This window comes from Dreissena polymorpha, chromosome 16, assembly GCF_020536995.1.
Source record: "Dreissena polymorpha isolate Duluth1 chromosome 16, UMN_Dpol_1.0, whole genome shotgun sequence".
NCBI classification, from domain to species: domain Eukaryota; kingdom Metazoa; phylum Mollusca; class Bivalvia; order Myida; family Dreissenidae; genus Dreissena; species Dreissena polymorpha.
Window position 1 is genome coordinate 18769621 of NC_068370.1, and position 21056 is coordinate 18790676.

At 38.8% G+C, this 21056-nt stretch overlaps 2 protein-coding genes across 5 annotated transcripts in view; both read right to left on the reverse strand.

The window, feature by feature from the left end:
• The window catches only part of LOC127861490 (single-stranded DNA-binding protein 3-like), a 479133-nt gene that overhangs the window by 207653 nt on the left and 250424 nt on the right, over positions 1-21056 (reverse strand). The window lies entirely within an intron of this gene.
• LOC127861478 (mitogen-activated protein kinase kinase kinase 1-like) overlaps positions 721-21056 on the reverse strand; it is a 64774-nt gene continuing 44438 nt past the window's right edge. Inside the window, exons 18-22 of the mRNA XM_052399980.1 lie at positions 12858-13020; positions 11871-12002; positions 10573-10715; positions 10042-10173; positions 721-9020 (exon numbers count right to left, since the gene is read on the reverse strand). Of these exons, the coding sequence (XP_052255940.1) occupies positions 8859-9020; positions 10042-10173; positions 10573-10715; positions 11871-12002; positions 12858-13020 (732 nt within the window). The 3' untranslated portion in view covers positions 721-8858. The remainder of the gene's footprint in view (positions 9021-10041; positions 10174-10572; positions 10716-11870; positions 12003-12857; positions 13021-21056) is intronic.

The following is a 21056-nucleotide window of genomic DNA, read 5'->3' on the forward strand; positions in this document are numbered from 1 at the left end:
ACGCCACATTCTGTGGCGTCTCATCTGGATCCAAACTGTTTGCAAAGGCCTTCAAAATTCAGTTCCAGCACTGAAAGAGTTAAAATAATGTGATGTCTGTCAATGCCCGTGTGTATTTACTTTTTATTCTTAAACTGCAAGGTAGATTTTAACACAACTTTAAAGAAATATCCTTTGGTGACAATTTTTAATGAATGTTTTCCAATTTGTTCTGCACTAGTAGGCCACTGGAGATAAACTTTCATTTTTAAAATATCTCTATCCAAACTTAAGTTATTGAGCAGAAACTTTTCTATTTTGATCCCCAGTGACCTTGACCTTTCATGCCCCAAATATATTTCCAAGCTAGGTCTCCTTTCAAGCTTGATGTATTCAAAGTTTCCTCAAGATAATGGTACGAAAAATATTGACCAGAAACCACCTGATAAACAACACCTATTGGCCGGCCATTTTCCAATTAATATAAAACTTTAAAAAATCTCTGAAACCATACTCGTCAGGGGTTTAATGTTTTCGGTGCTACATCTTTGAAAGATCATTTATCAACACAAGCCCCTCGGTTTAACACAGGCTATGTTCTAGGGGTTGCATGATTTAGAAAGACTTAGACAGCAAAAAACACTAAAATCTCTGAAACGCCAAGGATGAGAATTCATTGATTGCAAACGAAAGTCCATTGACATACATAATATATATTAGGAAATCAAAACAATACAGAGATAATTCAAAAAGTTTTATTGCATACAAAAATCAAAACAAAACAAGTTTCTGCAGTCACTAACAAGTTAAAGAAGAGGGTCATAATGGTCCACAGCGCTCACCTGCATACATGTTATGACAGGCCGGAATGATGGTCTGACTCGGCATTCAACTTGAACTAAGACCTCTCGGTTACACAAAAATTAAACTTGTAAAAGTTTGATAAAATAAAGGAATAATGCTGGTGTTTGTGTTGCAATCTGAAACAGTTGTTTTCATATGCTAATACATCTACACATTCACATACTTTCTTAGGTCAACATCAGATAAAAAATAAAGTTTGTCCTCCTGGTGTTCACTTAAGTTTGGTAAAAATTGCATGAACAGTGTTCTATTGCATCCATCTCTAATGGTAGACAAACATTGGTTGGAAAATCTCTCCAATATCAATAGCTCAACAAAGCACTTAAGGCTAAGGTGAGATAACAATTTTGGTAATACCATTTTTTTTACCCAAATTGAGGGGGGGTATAATGTGGGTGTGTGGTCATTTAATAGATGATCTTTCAAAAATAAGAAACAAAATTATTATTTTATTTATTTATTTTTTTTGGGGGGGGGGGGGAGGGGTTCTGGGGTGTAGCATGGGGGATGATTTGGGTGGAGTGCATTGTGGTATGTCAGGTAAGTGTTGTTTTGTCAAAGTATGAATCAAATGTGATCATAAATAAAGAAGTTATGGCAATTTAAGCAAAATATTCAATTATGTAAGTATAAAAGGAGCCATAATTCTGTCAAAATGCCTGATACAGTTGTCTGCTCTTGTTTATACATTGGGATCATGTTGGTAAAGAAGTATGCAAAATATGAAATCAATATGTCAAAGGACAGACAATATTTGAGGTGGTACGCAAACTTTAACATAGATTTATCAATAATATGCATATTCTAAGTATAAAAGGGGAAATATTTCTGTCAAAATGCTTGATACAGTTTTCTGCTCTTGTTTATAGATTGGGGTCATGTTGGTAAAGAAGTGTGCAAAATATAAAAGCAATATGTCAAAGGACATAGGAAATATTTGGGGTAGTACGCAAACTTTAACATTTGCACGCTAACAGGAACGCCGACGCTGGGGTGAGTAGGATAGCTCCACTATATATATTTCATATATAATAGTCGAGCTAAAAATTTACCAAGAATGCAGACACAAGAAACCGATACCATTCAATTAATGGGCATGATAAAAATACCTTAAAATTAAAATGGATTTACAAAATTGCGTTAAACTTGGACTCTTATTTCTCAAATGTAGGAATTATTGCACCCATATATATAACTTCTGGACTAATAGTGTGTGTTTTTCAACTGGGCTTAGTGACAGATTTTTTACAAATGTTATGACCAAGGAGATTAGTAAACAAATGCTGCTGCTGGAGTGTTCAAATGTTAACAACATATGGCAGAAAAGGGCGATCACAGAAGCTCATCATGAGCATTAAGTGCTGAGGTGAGCTAATATTGTTAAAAGAGGAAACAAAATAATAACTAAAAACATTAGTGTCCCCGTTCCCTGTTGATGGTCTGTCTTTAAAAATGATTGAATTGTTCATGAACCATTGTATGAAGAGTAAAGTATGCAATGCTGCAATGAGAAGACTAGATAAAAGATAACTTCTTGACCACAAAAAGACATTGTACAGAATACCGATTGTAAACCATGTAACATGAAAACTTACTGTAACGGTATTTCAAAAAAAAATTATTAATGGGTTGGAATACAAGAAATGAATGCCTGGTGCAATATAGAATATTTCGGGGTTTCAAAACTTTCTGAATTGGTCATGAAAAGGAATCCAAAATAATTGTGTACAAAAATATTCCTGGACAAAAGCTTTTGATTATTGAAGATACAAAGATGGACATATTTTGACACTGTTTTATGTGCTATACATTCGGTTCTTGATGCCATTTTAACCTCTACTTAGCACTGAAGTTTCCCAATGCATTAATGAAGTTAAGAAAATGTCAATATTTAAAAATCAGTATGTCACATTTAATTAAAGTTCTTTTGTGAAGACAAAACTAACATTTCATTTATAGAGAGAATTGCACAATCTAAAGGATTGCAAAACAAGAGGGCCATGATGGCCCTGTATCGCTCCACTGCAGAAAAAAAGGCTGAAACAAATATTCTCGGCATGTGCAAATACTTAAATATAGGCCCTATTTAAGCACATGTACACTTTTGTGACGCCCTGCGCTGGGTCAAATTTAACCCCAGGTGCATAATTTGAGCAAACTTTGTAGAGGACTACTATATCTCACTACATACAAAATGTGGTAGCCCTAGGTCCTAGAGTTAAGGACAAGAATGTTTTAAAAGTTTTCACAAAATAAGCAAGATATAAGCGTATATAATGTTCAATTTTGTGACCTGCAGGTCAGGGTCAAATCTGACCCAAAGGGCATAATTTGAACAAACTTGGTAGAGGACTATAAGATGTTACTGCATACCAAATTTGGTAGCCATAGTCCGAATGGTTTTCGAAAAGAAGATTTTTAAAGATTTCACAAAATAGGCGCTTTATAAGCATTTATTCAATTTTGTAACCCCCCGGGGCTGGGTCAAAGTTGACCCCAGAGGCATTATTTGAACAAATTTGGTAGAGGTTTATTAGATGTCACTACATACCAAATTTGGTAGCCCTAGGCCCAATGGTTATGGACAAAAAGATTTTTAAAGTTTTCACAAAATAGGCCCCATACAAGCGTATGTTCAGTTTTGTGACCCCCGGGCAGAGTCAAATTTGACCCAAGGGGCATAATTTGAACAAACTTGGTAGAGAACTATTAGATGTCACTACATACCTAATTTGGTAGCCCTGTGCCTTATGGTTAAGGACAAAAAGATTTTTAAAGTTTTCATAAAATAGGCACTATATAAGCATATAATCGATTTTGTGGCCCCCAGGGCAGGGTCATATATGACCCCTGGGGCATAATTTGAACAAATTAAGTAGAGGACTATACAATGTCACTACATACCAAATTGTGTAGCCCTAAGCCTAATAGTTATGGACAAGATTTTTTTTTAAGTTTTCACAAAAAAGGCATTTTATAAGCATATTTCAATTCAATTTTGTGACCCCCGGGGCAGGGTTTAATTTGACCCCAGGGATACAAATGAACAAATTTGGTAGAGGACTATTAGCTGTCACTACATACCAAATTTGATAGCCCTAGGCCGGATGGTTATGGACAGAAAGATTTTTTAAGTTTTCACAAAATAGGCCTTATAAAAGCTATGTTCAATTTTGTGACCCTAGGGGCAGGGTCAAACTTGACCCCAGGGGCATAATTTGAGCAAACTTGGTAGAGGACTATAAGATGTCACTACATACCAAATTTGGTAGCCCTAGGCCCAATTGATATGGACAGATTTTTAAAGTTTTCACAAAATAAGCACTTTATGAGCATATATTCAATTTTGTGACCCCCCGGGCATTTAAATTTATCCCCAGGGGCCCTATGCCATACAGTTATGGACAAGAAGATTTTTAAAGTTTTCACAAAAAGGCCTTATATAAGCATATGTTCAATTTTGTGACCCTCGGGGCAGGGTCAAACTTGACCCCAGGGGCAAAATTTGAACAAATTTGGTAGAGGATTATAAGATGCCACTACATACCAAATTTGGTATCCCTAGGCCCAATGGTTATGGACGAGTAGATTTGTAAAGTTTTCACAAAATAGACCCAATATGTTCAATTTTGTGACCCCTGGAGCAGGGTCAAATTTGACCCCAGGGGCATAATTTGAACAAATTTGGTAGAGGACTATGAGATGTCTCTACATACCAAATTTGATAGCCCTAGGCCCAATGGTTATGGACCAGAAGATTTTGAAAGTTTTCACAAAATAGGCCTTACATAAGCAAATTTTCAATTTTGTGACCCCCGGGGCAGGGTCAAATTCGACCCCAGGGGCATAATTTGAACAAATTTGAAAGAGGTCCACCCCAGGAACATTCCTGAGAAATTTCATCAGAATTGGACCAGTAGTTTAGGAGAAGAAGATGTTTAAAGGAAAAGTTAATGCACGCACGCACAAACGCACGACGAACACAGGACCATGACATAAGCCCCGCTGGCCTTTGGTAAGTGCAGCTAATAAAATCTTTGATGTACAAAATGAATACAACACATTTTGTAACTGCAATGAAAAAATGGAATGGCTCAAAACCACAGCAGACTTTGAATGTAATAAAACACATTAAAAGTGTAAAGATATGTAGCCAACAACAGAGGTAGAATTTCAAGGTATCTTCTGCAGCGAACACTGTCAGTAATGGTCAATCAAAATGGACATCAATGGAATGCATTGAAACTGATATAGAAAACAATTTAAGCATGTTATAAGCTATTCTCACATGCTGATAAAATGAATACAATAAAAATTAGGGTCACAACAACAAACGTCACAACACATTTGATTTTTTTGTTAACATTTAACATGCATATAACATAATTTGATAAGTAGAACCTTGGACAAAAGTTTGTGTTAACCATACTTAAACCAAACTTGAACAAGAGATGTGTTTGTCAGAAACACAATGCCGCCGCTTTGAAGCCATTTATTTGACCTTGAAGGTTGACCTTGACCTTTCACCACTCAAAATCTGCAGCTCCATGAGATACACATGCATGCCAAATATCAAATTGCTATCTCCAATATTGCAAAAATTATGGGCAATATTAAAGTTTTCAGACAGACAGACTGACCGACTGACGGACAGTTCAACTGCTATATGCCACCCTACCAGGGGCATAAAAAAAACAACAGCTTCACATGCACTACTTCAATATCAAAGAAATTTTCATTAAAAGAACTGTGTGAACAATTATGCAAACTTAAAAATATGATTATGCATACTTAACAATATCTGAATCATTACATAGAGAATAATAGGTTGGTGACGTGGATGGAGAATGGTTATCTGGCAAGTCGGAGGAAGTTATCCTCCGACGAGCCAGATAACAATTCTCCATCCACGTCACCAACCAATCATTCTATTTATCCTGTCACATTTACAACATTCGTTAAAATGTTTATAAAATATATAGTTTTCCAGTATTTTGTGTTTAAATATTTTATATGGGAAAAAACACGCCGCAGCAAAAACATTGTGACGTCACGTCATGCAAAACGCTAAGGCTAGCTTCCGTCTTGTTAAACAACACAGAAATCGAGTCAATTGTTATTAATTCAATACACAAAGACGAAATAATGCTGTTAAAATAATAATTTTTAAAACAAACAGTACTTTACACGTATGTTGTAATTTTTTTAATTGAAAACAAGTATATTTTATAAATAGAAAATAGTACAGGCGTGCGCATGCGCAGACAGCAACTGACGGATATTCGAGGTCACATAGTGATCTAACCTAATATCTTTTGGGATATTAGATTACCTGGTTATCGGGCTGATTTAAAGGCATGTGACAGGATAAATACAATTCTTTGGCATAAAATGTAAAACAGACAAACATTTGGCACACATGAATTTATGGATTACAAGATGTACACTTCTGTAGGAAATGATACATAGTTTGTATACACATGAAATGTAAAAAGGTTATTAAGTAGCAACCAATGATTTCAATGCAGACAAACATTGCATGAATCCAATGGAAAACAGTGGTCATTCATTTATAGATTGATAGTTGTTTGCTTCAAACAAATTCGGCCTGAACAAACAACTGTGAAAAATCTTGAAATCACATATATCAGAAATGAAACTAACTAAAGGATTTCTTTACACAGGAATACTTTCTGTCCACAAATCATACAGAAGTAATAAAAACCATCACAACATAAACATATATCAAAACTTGTTTTAATATGGGAAATTTACATGCCCTTTTCATCAAACATTTTGGCAAGTAATCAGGAAAAAAATATCGGAAGCTTAAACACCAGTGGTCGTACATTCAAACCTCCTTCTGCCTTTATTCTAGTTGAGTAAAACGAATCTTCGTATTTGTTAACCAGATTTCAAATATTAATAGCGCCTTCACAAGATTATCTTTTCTGAAAGTGTTATACCTGAATATGACTTGAGATATTACTTTCAGTAGAAGCTCTATAGATTATGACTCATATAAGAGAACTATTGCACTTACATTCATAAATTGTTTAATATTCTTAGTTCCTCCATTCGCCTTTTTGTGGAGTTTTGATTAAACAGTATATCCTCATCACCAGTTACAAGTTGTGCAAATAGCAGCCTTTTAGGAGGAACAACAAAATTACAACAACACATTGGCATCTATCCATGACGACTATACATGCAAACAGTCATGTCTAAAAATGACTTATACAAAGAACAAGATCATAATATACCAATACATAAATAGGATGCTAAAAAACATTATAAACTATATTTCATGGATTGGACAAAGATATAACATCAAGCAACAAGGCCATTGTGTATACTGATATATCAAAAGTACATGTACAAAAATATATTTGGTCATGCCAAAACTGATTTATGCATCGTCAGGTAATGTTCTTAAACTATTTCATAAAAATAATTAAATTAAAATGGAACTAGCATAAATAAACTTACCATGCAAATGCCAACTTCAATTATGACAAAGTACATGTAAGTCATCAATGCTGTTGTGGAATGTAGACACAAGAAATTACATATATAGAAATGATATTTTTGAATACATATTAATACACATGCATGATTGGAAATGAAATTGCACCCAATGACATTTAAAAACATACAATATTTTAAACATAAAACATTAAAAATATGAATATGTAAACCATGACAACAACCTGCACTTTAAAACTGACATAAGCCCATGACAATATTTGTATAGCATCAAATCCTGAGATTTAAAACTTCAGTTACTGATGAAACAATGTGAAGGAATATTTGATTGAATTTTATTTTGATTGTAAACAGATAAATTTCAATATACATCAATATGAGTAAACTCTGTAAAGTGCTGTTTTTTTGTGTCAAAATTGAGAACAAGAGGGCCTTAAAGGCTCAAATTCGCTCACCTGAGATACAAAGGCACTGACCTGTTCTGTGCAGTCCAAGATATCATTAGAACAAATGTTCCGACCAAAGTTCATGAAGAGTGCACATAACGTAACTTTTAGAGTGGTAACAAGGGTTTACCTTAGTCATATAAGGATAAAGTCCCAGCCCCCTGGCAGCCATGCTTTTAAACAGACCAGAACTATTTTGGAACTCATCCAAGATATCGCTAAAACAAACATTCTGATCAAGAATCATGAAGATTGGACTATAAATGTAACTTATTTAGTGTTAACAAGGTTTTACTATAGCCATATAAGAAAAAATGACCCACTTTCTGGTGACCATGTTTTTCAACCAACCGGAACCATTTTTGAACCCATCCAAGATATAATTGGAACAAATCTTCTGACCAAATTTCATGGAGATTGGACAATTAAAGTGGCCTCTAGTGTTAACAAGGCAAATGTTAACACCGCACAATGCACTACGGACAAAAGGCGATAAAAAAAGCTACCATGAGCACATTGTTATCAGGTGAGCTAAAAATTATTCATAATAAACTTCTTATATTGAATCTTAAAACATTACAGCAACAAACATACATACTGGAGCAGTATTATGTTTTAAGCATGTTTTCATATCATAGTAGGAAACCCGCGCATACAAAATAATGTTCTTCTTAATGATTCATTCAAATTATTTTTTATGCAATAATTTTATATAGAATCTGGTTTTGTTCCAGCTGTGGGGTTTCCCTCTTTTAAATGTGAACATGCCTAGGGCGGTACAATGCATTCTGTTGTCTAGTACAATTTGAACAACCCTACTGCATTTACTGTGCCTATCTCTGATTGGTTGAAGAGTTTTTAAACTCAAACATGTGAATAAGCCTTAGAATGTCAAGCATGTACAGTGTGAATAAGACAAGGTTTATTTTGCTTTAAAACTTTACAGAGACATCTTAGATTCTATTTCCTATAATTGAGTATCTTCAAAAAAGATCTTTAAAACAGAGCATCCCTCTGTGGGGATTGAAACTAGGATCCCCTGGTTGTTAGGTTGAAGGCATTAACGAGACAGTTGTGGTATGCTCAAGATTTCCGCTGCATGTACTGAGTGAACAGTGGATGGATGAGGAGTTCCTTGGCAGACTGCCGCTGGTCTTGGATTGGTTCCAGACATCGCAGCACGAGATCTCGGAGAGGTGGCGACAGGTTCTCAGGTATCGGGGGAGAGGACTGAGATTTTGCTATCTGTCATAGAAATAGGGAACTTCCAAGTAGAAAAAATTCATATACGCGCCTCGTTCAGGGAAAATAGGGCTTAATGCAAAAAAGTTAAGTGCCTCCCAGATAAGACTGTGCAGTCCATATGCACAGGCTTATCAGGGACAACACTTTCCGCCTTTATTGGATGTTTGCTATGAAGAGATTTCCTTAAAATTAAAATTAATATTAAAGCAGAAAATGTCTTGGATGACACATGTATTAACCCCAGAATTACAGAAAGAGGCCCATAATGTCAATGTCATGGGAAAACTTTACTTAATGCATGTTTTTTAGCGTATTTTTTGTTTCTTCTACACAAAATCATTCAAAGGCGGAATCGATACATGTACTTTGAAAAATTAACTTCTCAACAACAACAAAATAGAACAAGGCAAACACATTTCTACTGAAAACCTGCACTTTTAGGTACGGACCGTGAATATAAGGGTCATGTGATTTAAGATGTGGTGGTAATGGCCTTGAATATAAGGGTCATGTGATTTAAGATGTGGTGGTGCTGGCCTTGAATATAAGGGTCATGTGATTTAAGATGTGGTGGTAATGGCCTTGAATATAAGGGTCATGTGATTTAAGATGTGGTGGTGCTGGCCTTGAATATAAGGGTCATGTGATTTAAGATGTGGTGGTAATGGCCTTGAATATAAGGGTCATGTGATTTAAGATGTGGTGGTGCTGGCCTTGAATATAAGGGTCATGTGATTTAAGATGTGGTGGTGCTGGCCTTGAATATAAGGGTCATGTGATTTAAGATGTGGTGGTACTTGCCTTGAATATGAGGGTCATGTGATTTCAGATGTGGTGGTACTGGCCTTGAATATGAGGGCCACGTGATTTGAGATGAGGTGATACTGACCTTGAAAATGAGTGAAATGTGATTTGAGATGTCATGGTACTGACCTTGAATATGAGTGCCAGCTGGTTAGATATGTCATGGTACTGACATTGAATATGAGTGCCATGTGATTTGAGATGTCATGGTACTGACCTTGAATATGAGTGCCAGGTGATTAGATATGTCGTGGGCGTTCCAGGGAGGCTTGGTAGTGGCCATCTCAATAAGGCAGCAGCCTGCACTCCATACATCACACGCCCGCCCGTAATTCTCACCCCTCAACACCTTCAGCACAACAAAATGGAACTTAATGCATGTGCGTAATTGATCATCCAAGACTAGCCTGTGCAGGCTAATCAGGGATGACACTTTCCCTCTAAATGGATTTCACTCAGAAGAAACTTTTGAACAGCAGTGAAATTCCCTGGTTTGTTGAAAAACGTTCTCAACCAAACTATACGTGTTACTTTTTTATCCCCCGCCCAAGTCAGAGGGATATAATTTGGGTGTTGCCTGTCAGTCCTTCTGTCTGTCACAAACTTTAAATGGCTGTATCTCACAAAATATATAAGATTTCAACATGAAGCTTTATAGGTTTATAGATATAAATGAAAAGGCACAGGCTACCAATTCTTAGAAACAAAAAAGTGCTCAATGTCAAACTTCACCCCCATATCAACCAACCTCTGGTGCCATGAATGCGATGGTCCCTAGCAACTGGCCCATGAATTCTCCTGCCCCCGTTGCACGGGATGCCAGCTTGGCCGCTGAGCCGAAGTCTCCGATTCTTACTCGCTGACCAGTGCTGTCCACTAGAAGATTGGCACCTGAACAAATCAGAGAAAAAATTAATAAAGATGTTGTGTACCATCTAGGTATAAATACTGCAAAAAAAACACTACAATACATAACATGAAGAACACTAAAAACCAAGCTTTGATACAGGATACTATCTAAAAGCTTATGCTTGCTTAGGAAACAAAATATATTGACCTTTAAATATGCATTGGGACCTTGATATGTCACTGAGGAGAATGGCAGTTCAATACGATAGATCAGTCAGACCAGATGTTTGGTAAGGGAAAACAATCAGAAGTAATATTTCCAAGCTTTAAGATATACAGTGAGGAAACAGATCTGGTCTGATAGACCAATCAATGAAGCACCAAATGTTTAATTAAAGAGTCATAACTAAACATATCCTGGAGTTTGTTAATGCAAAAACCTGCACACAATGATTGTCATCAAGTTTGTTTAAGACCAGATAAAACAAGACTATTGCCAAGCAATAAAAGTCCCCTACCGGCTTCACCATTGTCAGAAATTCCACCATTGTCAAAATATTTTTTTATTTGTTGCCATAGCAACCAGAAATTTTGACGTAGGAACAAAATGAAATGACTTGCATAATGTCCATATTGCCATCTATCCAAGTTCCAAGTTTCATGAAAAAAATATTAAGAACTTTTAAAGTTCTCGCAGGATCCAGAAAACCACCATTTTCAGCAGTATTTATAGTCTATTTGTTGCCATAGCAACCAGAATTTTTGACGTAGGAACAAAATGAAATGACGTGCATAATGCCCATATTGCCATCTATCCATGTTCCAAGTTTCATGAAAAAATATTAAGAACTTTCAAAGTTATCGCAGGATCCAGAAAAGTGTGACGGACGGACGGACAGACAGACGGACGGAGCGCAAACCATAAGTCCCCTCCGGTGAAACCAGGTAGGGGACTAAAAAAGCAATATAATCTCCCATAAGTATTCCAAACCTGATCCCACTGCCCTACCTTTCAGTTCTCAGTGCAGCACCTGCTTGTCATGCAGGTAGGCTATGCCCCTGACTGACCTACCTTTCAGGTCTCAGTGCAGCACCTGCTTGTCATGCAGGTAGGCTATGCCCCTGTCTGACCTACCTTTCAGGTCTCAGTGCAGCACCTGCTTGTCATGCAGATGGCTATGCCTCTGACTGACCTACCTTTCAGGTCTCGGTGCAACACCTGCTTGTCATGCAGGAAGGCTATGCCCCTGAGCACCTGCAGCATGTAACTGATCATCACCTCCTCAGAGAAACGGCCGTACGTTGCCAGGAGACTGGCCACTGAACCACCTGCAATATGAACACAAGCCATGCATGTGGGTAAAGTCTTGTCCTCCATTGGGTCTGATCAGGTACGACACTTTCAGCCCAGACTGGATTTTTGCTGGAATGAGCCTTCCTTTCAACGAAAAATACAATACAAGCGGAAAGTCCCTGATTAGCTTGTGCAGACTGTCAGTGCGAGGCTAATTTGTTTGTATTTGTGTGTAATTGTACACTGAACTTGAAATAAAGACTATTATATTTCTTGAGAAATTATATCCTATTGCATCTACAATAAGCATCGAAAACAACATAAGCCATTAACATTTTCCTGAAACAAATATGATTTTCAAAAGTATTTTGCGTCATTGGTTCTCAAGTAATAACTATACATTATTATTTCTTCAATTTCTTTGTGCCGCTCTAAAATTGCTGACAAATAACATTACAAGACAATAGTTTTAATATCAAGCTTTTTCAAATTGGCATATCAGTATTGGGTAAATTAATGTGCATTAAATACACAAATGAAAAAACAAAAACAATATATTACAAGAAAAAGGTCATCCATATTGAAACTTGATGTTTTAAAATGAGCCTCATTCTTTGAAAACTGGGCTTAATGCATGTGGGTAAAGTGTCGTCCCAGATCAGATCAGCCTGTGCAGTCTTAACATGCTAATCAGGAACGTAACTATCCGCTTTTGTGGATTTTTGTGTTTTAGAAGGTCTCTTCTCCAAAAAAATACAGTATAAATAGAAAGTGTTGTCCCTGATTAGCCTGCGCATACTGCACAGCCTATCTGGGACAACACATTACACTACTGCATTAGGCCCAGTTATCCTAGAGCAAGACTCCTATGGCACACCATCACTACCCACCTGGCATCCATTCTACAAACATGTTGAAGTGACAGCCCTGCCTGGTTGCCCCTAGCAACCTCACAATGTTTGGGTGACTGAGTTTGGACATCATGTGGATCTCCTCTGTTATAGTCTCTATCACCTTGTCTTGCTCTGACTTATAGTTGCGGCAAAATGAGATCTGAAAAAACAATAATGCTTATAAATAAACTTACTTGTTGCAAGGAATATATCTCAACTACACTTAAAACCTAGAGCTTTGTCACAGACGTGACGTATACCCCCACATGCTGCATTGACACAGACTATTTTGCATGCTGTCTTCACAAAACAAGAGAATCTAATTTATGGCGATTTTTTAGAGATATTATGCCATTATCATTTATAGCCATTTTGACCTTTGAACTCTTGAATTCTTTTACATGACACTCCATCCAATGACTGTGAACAAAATTAATGTACAGAGTCATTTTAAAATCTCATATTGAATGACATAGGTATGGCCCAGACAAGATCATTTATAGCCATTTTTTACCTTTGAACTAAAAGTGTGACATAGACCTTGGAGATATCGACGTAATTCTTTCGTGCGACACACTGTCCAATGATGGTGAACAAAAGATCCAAATGATTTTCAAATCGCACAAGAAATGACATAGTTATGGTCCGGGCAAGGTCATTTATGGCCATTTTTGACCTTTGAACTTAAAGTGTGACCTTGACCTTGGAGATATCGACAAAATTCTTCCCCGCTGACACACCTACCATAATGGTGAACGAATGTACCAATGATTTGTAAATCTCACAATGAACGACATAGTTATGGCCTGGAAAAGCTCATTTATGGCCATCTTTGACCTTTGAACTTAAAGTGTGACCTTGACCTTGGAGATATCAACATTATTCTTTCCCGCAACACACCGTCCTATGATGGTGAACAAATGTGCCGAATGATTTTAAAATCTTACAATGAATGACATAGTTATGGCCCGGACAAGCTCATTTAAGGCCATTTTTGATCTTTGAACTCAATGTTTGACCTTGACTTGGAGATATCGACGTAATATCTCAAAGTAAATGACAAAGTTATGGCCGGGACAAGCATTTGACCTTTGAACTCTAAATGTGAACTTGACCTTGGAGATATCGACATACTTTTTTCAAACAACACACCGTCCCATGATTGGGAACAAATGTACCAAGTCATTTTAAAATCTATTGATAAATGACATAGTTATGGTCCTGACAAACTTTCGGTTTAAAACACACTATGTGACCCTGTGACCTAGTTTTTGGTCTGGCATGACCGATATTAAAACAAATTTTTCTGAAATAAAATTCATTTTAATTATTAAATACTTACCTGCTATCTCTAGCTATACCTTTTCAAGGTGGGTTAGCTACTCCAGAAATCTTAAAGTGCCGGAATTCGGCCACCTTTCCTACTGAAAACAGATCAGGTTAAACATAGTATAATGTAACCTAACCGGAAATCAAGAACCGTAGCTCATCTGCCTTTTCAAATTAATTATGAAAATATAAAACGATGAGCGGGGTTGGGAGGTGGGACTTACCGATAGCAGGTAAGTATTTAATAATTAAAATGAATTTTATTTTTGAAAAATTTGTTTTAATATCATAAATACATACCTGCTATCCCTAGCTGATTTTGTAGCTGTGGCGGGAGGTTCTCGTTATATTTTCCCATCACATTAAAAACCGATAAACAGGTTTTTCAGCCAGAGATAGTCAAAATGTGTCCTCATACAATCTTCGTTAGTACAGTATTGTACTTAGTTTCTGGATAGCACCAGTACATTACGCCATGGAAAAAACTACTGTTTGAGCAACAAGAGGACCCAACTTATATAAATTGTCCTTTTGACACTCAAAAGAACGAAGATAGAATGAGGAAAAGGTGGTCGGATTCCTCCAGAAAGTAGCTTGAAGCACTTCAGAAAGTGGAACATTAATAATATACACCCACAAAGCCGAAAGAGCTCTTAATTCATGCGGTCTAATCTTAAACAGGGATTATTCCCTAGATGACAGAGAAGAGTAAGCCTTCCTTATGGTCGAGGCTACCCATCGAGAAATAGAAGCCCCAAACACACCCCCCTTTTAACGGAATGAAAAGTCTCTTACGAGAACCTCAAATAGACTTTACTCTTTTAAGATAGAATTTAAAATCCCTGACAGAGTAAAGAAGTCTATCCTCATCTTCATGTCCACAAGTATTAGAAAGACTTGGAACTTTGAAGGGTTTAGAAGCCATAGAGGGGAGTTGATTCTTAGCAAGGAATCCTGGCTGACATAACAACGTTACAGATTCATCTGAGGAATCAAAACGAAGATGACCATTCTCGATAGAAAGAGCATGAATTTTACTTCTCCTTTTGGCTGAAGCCAAAGTAAGAAGGAAAACTGTCTTCCAAGTTAGGAACTGTAAAGAAGCTTGATCTAGAGATTCGTATGGAGCCCTAATAAGAGAATCAAGAACACAAGCCAAATCCCATTTAGGTGCAAGTGTACGAAAAAAAGGACGTTTGAGTTCCAAAGCTCGAATAAGTTCCGAAAATGCTGGATCAGCACATACTTGTGATGACTTAGTAAAAGCCAAAGTATGCAAAATCATAGATCTGTATCCTTTGATGGAGCTAAGAGAAAGTTTCTTATCATCAAAAAGATAGATGAGAAAATCTGCTAAACGTCTAGCAGAGGGATTGAGGGGATCAATCTTCCCTCGAATACACCAATTAGAAAAGAGTTTCCAGCGAGCAGCATAGACTGCTCTGGTGGACTTCCTCCTTGCCGAAGCAACGAGGGTTGAAGCCTTGACAGAAAATCTTTTTTTCTGCAGAAATTGCCTGCTAATGGCCAAACGTGTAAGTGTGACATTGCTGGATCCGCATGTAGTCTGCCTCTTTGAGACAGAAGATCTGACCTGTAAGTGAGTTTCCTGGGATAATTGTACAGGAGACTGAGAAGATCGTTGAACCAAGCTCTCCTGGGCCACCAAGGAGCAATCAGGAGTATGCGACACGCACTCACCCTGATTTTCGCCAAAATTTGGGGAATCAGAATGGGTGGGGGATAGGCGTAGGCGTCCACTTCGTCCCAATCGAACGAAAGTGCATCTACTGCCCACGCTGCTGGATCGTACACTGGACTGACATATAGTGGAAGCCTGTGGTTGTGTCTGGTCGCAAATAGATCGACCAGAGGATAACCGAAAATGTGAAAGATCTGATTGGTCACTTCTTGAAGAAGTGTCCACTCTGATGGTAGTAACTGGTGTTTGCGAGACAACCCATCCTCCAGGGTGTTGAGGCGACCTGGAATATATTTGGCCAGAAGAGAAATATTGAGCGTCTTGCAGAGAACAAGTAATTCCTTGGTTTCCAGATACAGGGAGTGAGAATGTGTTCCCCCCTGTGCCTGGATGTTAGTCACAACTGACGTGTTGTCTGTTGACACCATCACACACGAGTCTCGAAACGTGACTGGAAATGAGATACTGCTAGAAAAACTGCTCGCATTTCTAGATTGTTGATATGTAACTGTGAATCCTGATGAGACCACGACCCTGAAATTATCAGACTGAGTGGTTCCAGATGAGCACCCCACCCTTCCTTGCTCGCATCCATAATTAGGAATAAAGAAGGTTGCGGAGGAAGAAGAGGTACTCCTGCCAAGAGATTGTCCTCGTCTAGCCACCACTGAAGATGGGGTACTAATTCTAGACAAATTGGAATCTTTGTAAACAGATTGTTCGGAGACCATTTCCAACACGCTGAGAGGTAATGCTGAAGAGGAAGAAGGAACAGACGTCCCAACTGTACAAAGTCTGCTACTGAGCTCAGGATACCGTTGAGAGAGAGGAATTCTTGAGCTGTTATATGAGATTGGGACAAAACCTATTTGACTTTCAGCAAAAGGTCCCACGAAAGTGAAATCTTGAGAAGGAATGAGATCTGACTTGTCTGCATTTAGAAGGAGTCCTAAAGAGTTCCATGCAAGAGAATTCTAGGTGATGCAGAAGCAATTGACAATCGAGCTGGTGTAACAGCCAGTCTTCGAAATATTGGAGAAGAAGGATACCCTGCACCCGGAGTTGAGCTCCGACCGCAGCCATTAGCTTGATAAAGACTAGTGGAGCCGTTGCCAACCCAAATGGCATCAATCTAAACTGGTAGACCTGGCCTTGAAAGGCGAATCACAGGTACTTCCGGTAGTTGGGATGTATAGGAACATGGAAGTATGCATCTTCCAAGTCCAAGGACACCCCCCAGTGCAGAGGTTTGATGGAGTCCCGTATGAAGGACAGAGTCTCCATTTTGAAAGTTGGTTTGAGTAGATACATGCTGAAGGCTCTTAAGTCTATTACTGGTCTCCAGGAACCATTTTTCTTTTGAACGACTGTAAAATCCTGGAGAATATGGATCTTGTACCCTTTCTACGGCCTGTTTTTCCAGAAGAACACGAATGGACTCAGGAATATGAGGATGTGGAAATACCAGTTCTTTGGGGACGCGTGAAAGAGGAGGTCTGTTCTCGAATTGAAAAGTCAGGCCTTTTGCAACAAGAGAATGAACCCAAGCGTCCGAAGTTATTTGAAGCCATCGATTTGAAAAATGTAGAAGTCTGGCTCCTACTGGTATTTCCGGCATCGGCGGTGATGGTGGTAGAAAGGGTTGTTTACTAGGGCTGATAAGAAGAAGGCCCGCTCCTGCCGACAGGAGGTTTGGAATTCCTCTTATCTAGCTGAGGTTTGTTCTTTTTAGCAAGGTTCCTAACAGAGGACCTCTGAGAAAAAGATGGTCTGTTACTTGGAGTAGATCTCTTAGAACCTGACCGAGGATTCCAAGAAGGTTTTTTAGAGAAAAGATTAGTCCTCTTATCCTTCTTAACTACTGGACCTGCCGGTGGTCTAAAAGCCGGTCGCTTAAAGGCCCCTTGGCGTTGTCCAGAGTTATTTCTTGCAAGAGAAGCATGAAGTTGATCATCTTTATCAGCTGTGAGTGCTTCTTGTATCTTTCCACCGAAAAGAAATCCTGATGAGAGAGGTACTGCCCTGAGCAAATTCATACCTGGCTCTAATAGAAAATCTTTAGGTAAAGACGAAAGGATAAGGTCTCTATGAATCCTCAACATCTCCGACATTGAAGAAGCAGTATTATGTGAAAGGTTCAATGTCGTTCCGGATAAATGTATCAATAAATCCCGAAGTACATCCGGAACCGAATCTGACCAATCACAAACAAGGCGCAAGATAGTTGCTAGCATTAAGTCTATTTGGTTAGATAGACCTAACTCTCTTCTCTCTCTTCCTTCCCATTGTTCTAAGATGGAATAAGGAACCGAAACCGATGTTGAAGAACTAGGTAAGGTAAGCAACAGTTTATTTATGTCAGGATCCTGAATAGGTAATTTAAAGAAATCTAAACCAGAATTCGGATCAGGTACTGGAGGCTTATAGCTTCGAGTACGTTCCTGAGTTTTTGATTCGGAGAAATCTTCTTCATCGGATTATTCCACTTGTTCGTCGTCGAATGCACATTCGTTGTCGACTAGTTCCGATTATTGAGGTAGACGTCGGACACGCTCTTATTCATCGAGCAGTCCTCATTCCCTTCATCGTTATGATCATGATCAATCATATCGATCATCACGGAAACGATACTCGAGGAGACGTTATTTCCGTCTGTTTCAAATCGTTGACCGATGACTGGCAACTGTTGACCGGTTTACCGGTGACCAATGGATCGGACCTGTGACCGGCCCGGTCTCTGTTGACCGGTGACCGGACCGGTCCCCGATGACCGGTCGTTGCTCGGACCGGTCCCCGATGACCGGTCGTTGCCCGGACCAGTCCCCGTTGACCGGTCATGACATGACCAGCGTTGTCACCGGATGACTGTATGGCGGCTGCCAATTGGTCTGGCATTGGTCTATGTCCTTGACCAATGCCATCAGGCAAAGACCGGCTGACGGTTGTCGCCATAAGGTCTGATGTTGATCGACTTTCCAATGGTAAAGTACGATCGCCATCTTGCCTGATACCCGGTGACTGATTCTGCAATTGATCATCTGACGTCTGTAAAGTCACCGGGCAAAAACCATCTGTTGATGGTACATCTGGTCGTTTCCTGCTCAAAAACGTTCTGCGACGTATTGCTTTCTGCCAAATGACGTCGTCCCATGAACTACAAATAGAACATTTATGGTCAACTGTACACAAAGTGCATGATAAACAAGTGTTGTGGTTATCCCACGACGCTTTTAAATAACCACAAACGCCACGTAATTTAAAACTGATTCTAATTTCTTAATTAGAAAATAGAAAAGAATTTACGCAAGAAACAATATTAAGTGACAATTATGATGAATAAAACCGTTAAATACAGTATATAAACTGTACAAAATATAGTCAATACTTTTTGACTAACCCACGAAAATAACACTATTTACAACGAAATTTAAAGAGAAAAGATTTCTGAATATAGCAGAAATGACAAATTATGTAATTTATCAAATCGGAAACCCAAAACACCACGCAGAAATGAAAGAAAACACCAAGGCTCCTATGTTGCTGATTGCCTTGGCCCATTAATTGAGCTCTGTCTGCAAGGCTCCTATGTTACTGATTGCATTGGCCCATTAATTGAGCTCTGTCTCTGTCTGCAAGGCTCCTATGTTACTGATAGCATTGGCCCATTAATTGAGCTCTGTCTCTGTCTGCAAAGCTCATTTGTTACTGATTGCCTTGACCCATTAATTGAGCTCTGTCTCTGTCTGCAAGGCTCCTATGTTACTGATTGCCTTGACCCATTAATTGAGCTCTGATTCTGTCTGCAAGGCTCCAATGTTACTGATTGCCTTGGCCCATTAATTGAGCTTTGTCTCTGTCTGCAAGGCTCCTATGTAACTGATTGCTTTGGCCCATTGATTGAGCTCTGTCTCTGTCTGCAAGGCTATGTTACTGATTGCCTTGGCCCATTAATTGAGCTCTGTCTGCAAGGCTCGTATTTTACTGATTGCCTTGGCCCATTAATTGAGTTCTGTATATGTCTGCAAGGCTCATATGTTACTGATTGCCTTGGCCCATTAATTGAGCTATGTCTATATCTGCAAAGCTCCTATGTTACTGATTGCCTTGGCCCATTAATTGAGCTCTGTCTGCAAGGCTCCTATGTTACTGATTGCCTTGGCCCATTAATTGAGTTCTGTCTCTGTCTGCAAGGCTATGTTACTGATTGCCATGGCCCATTAATTGAGCTCTGTCTCTGGCTGCAAGGCTCCTATGTTACTGAATGCCTTGGCCCCTTAATTGAGCTCTGTCTCTGTCTGCAAGGCTCCTATGTTACTGATTGCCTTGGCCCATTAATTGAGCTCTGTCTCTGTCTGCAAGGCTATGTTACTGATTGCCATGGCCCATTAATTGAGCTCTGTCTCTGGCTGCAAGGCTCCTATGTTACTGAATGCCTTGGCCCCTTAATTGAGCTCTGTCTCTGGCTGCAAGGCTCCTATGTTACTGATTGCTTTGGCCCATTGATTGAGCTCTGTCTCTGTCTGCAAGGCTATGTTACTGATTGCCTTGGCCCATTAATTGAGCTCTGTCTGCAAGGCTCGTATTTTACTGATTGCCTTGGCCCATTAATTGAGTTCTGTATATGTCTGCAAGGCTCATATGTTACTGATTGCCTTGGCCCATTAATTGAGCTATGTCTATATCTGCAAAGCTCCTATGTTACTGATTGCCTTGGCCCATTAATTGAGCTCTGTCTGCAAGGCTCCTATGTTACTGATTGCCTTGGCCCATTAATTGAGTTCTGTCTCTGTCTGCAAGGCTATGTTACTGATTGCCATGGCCCATTAATTGAGCTCTGTCTCTGGCTGCAAGGCTCCTATGTTACTGAATGCCTTGGCCCCTTAATTGAGCTCTGTCTCTGTCTGCAAGGCTCCTATGTTACTGATTGCCTTGGCCAATTAATTGAGCTCTGTCTGCAAGGTTATGTTACTGATTGCCATGGCCCATTAATTGAGCTCTGTCTCTGGCTGCAAGGCTCCTATGTTACTGAATGCCTTGGCCCCTTAATTGAGCTCTGTCTCTGTCTGCAAGGCTCCTATGTTACTGATTGCCTTGGCCAATTAATTGAGCTCTGTCTGCAAGGCTATGTTACTGATTGCCATGGCCCATTAATTGAGCTCTGTCTC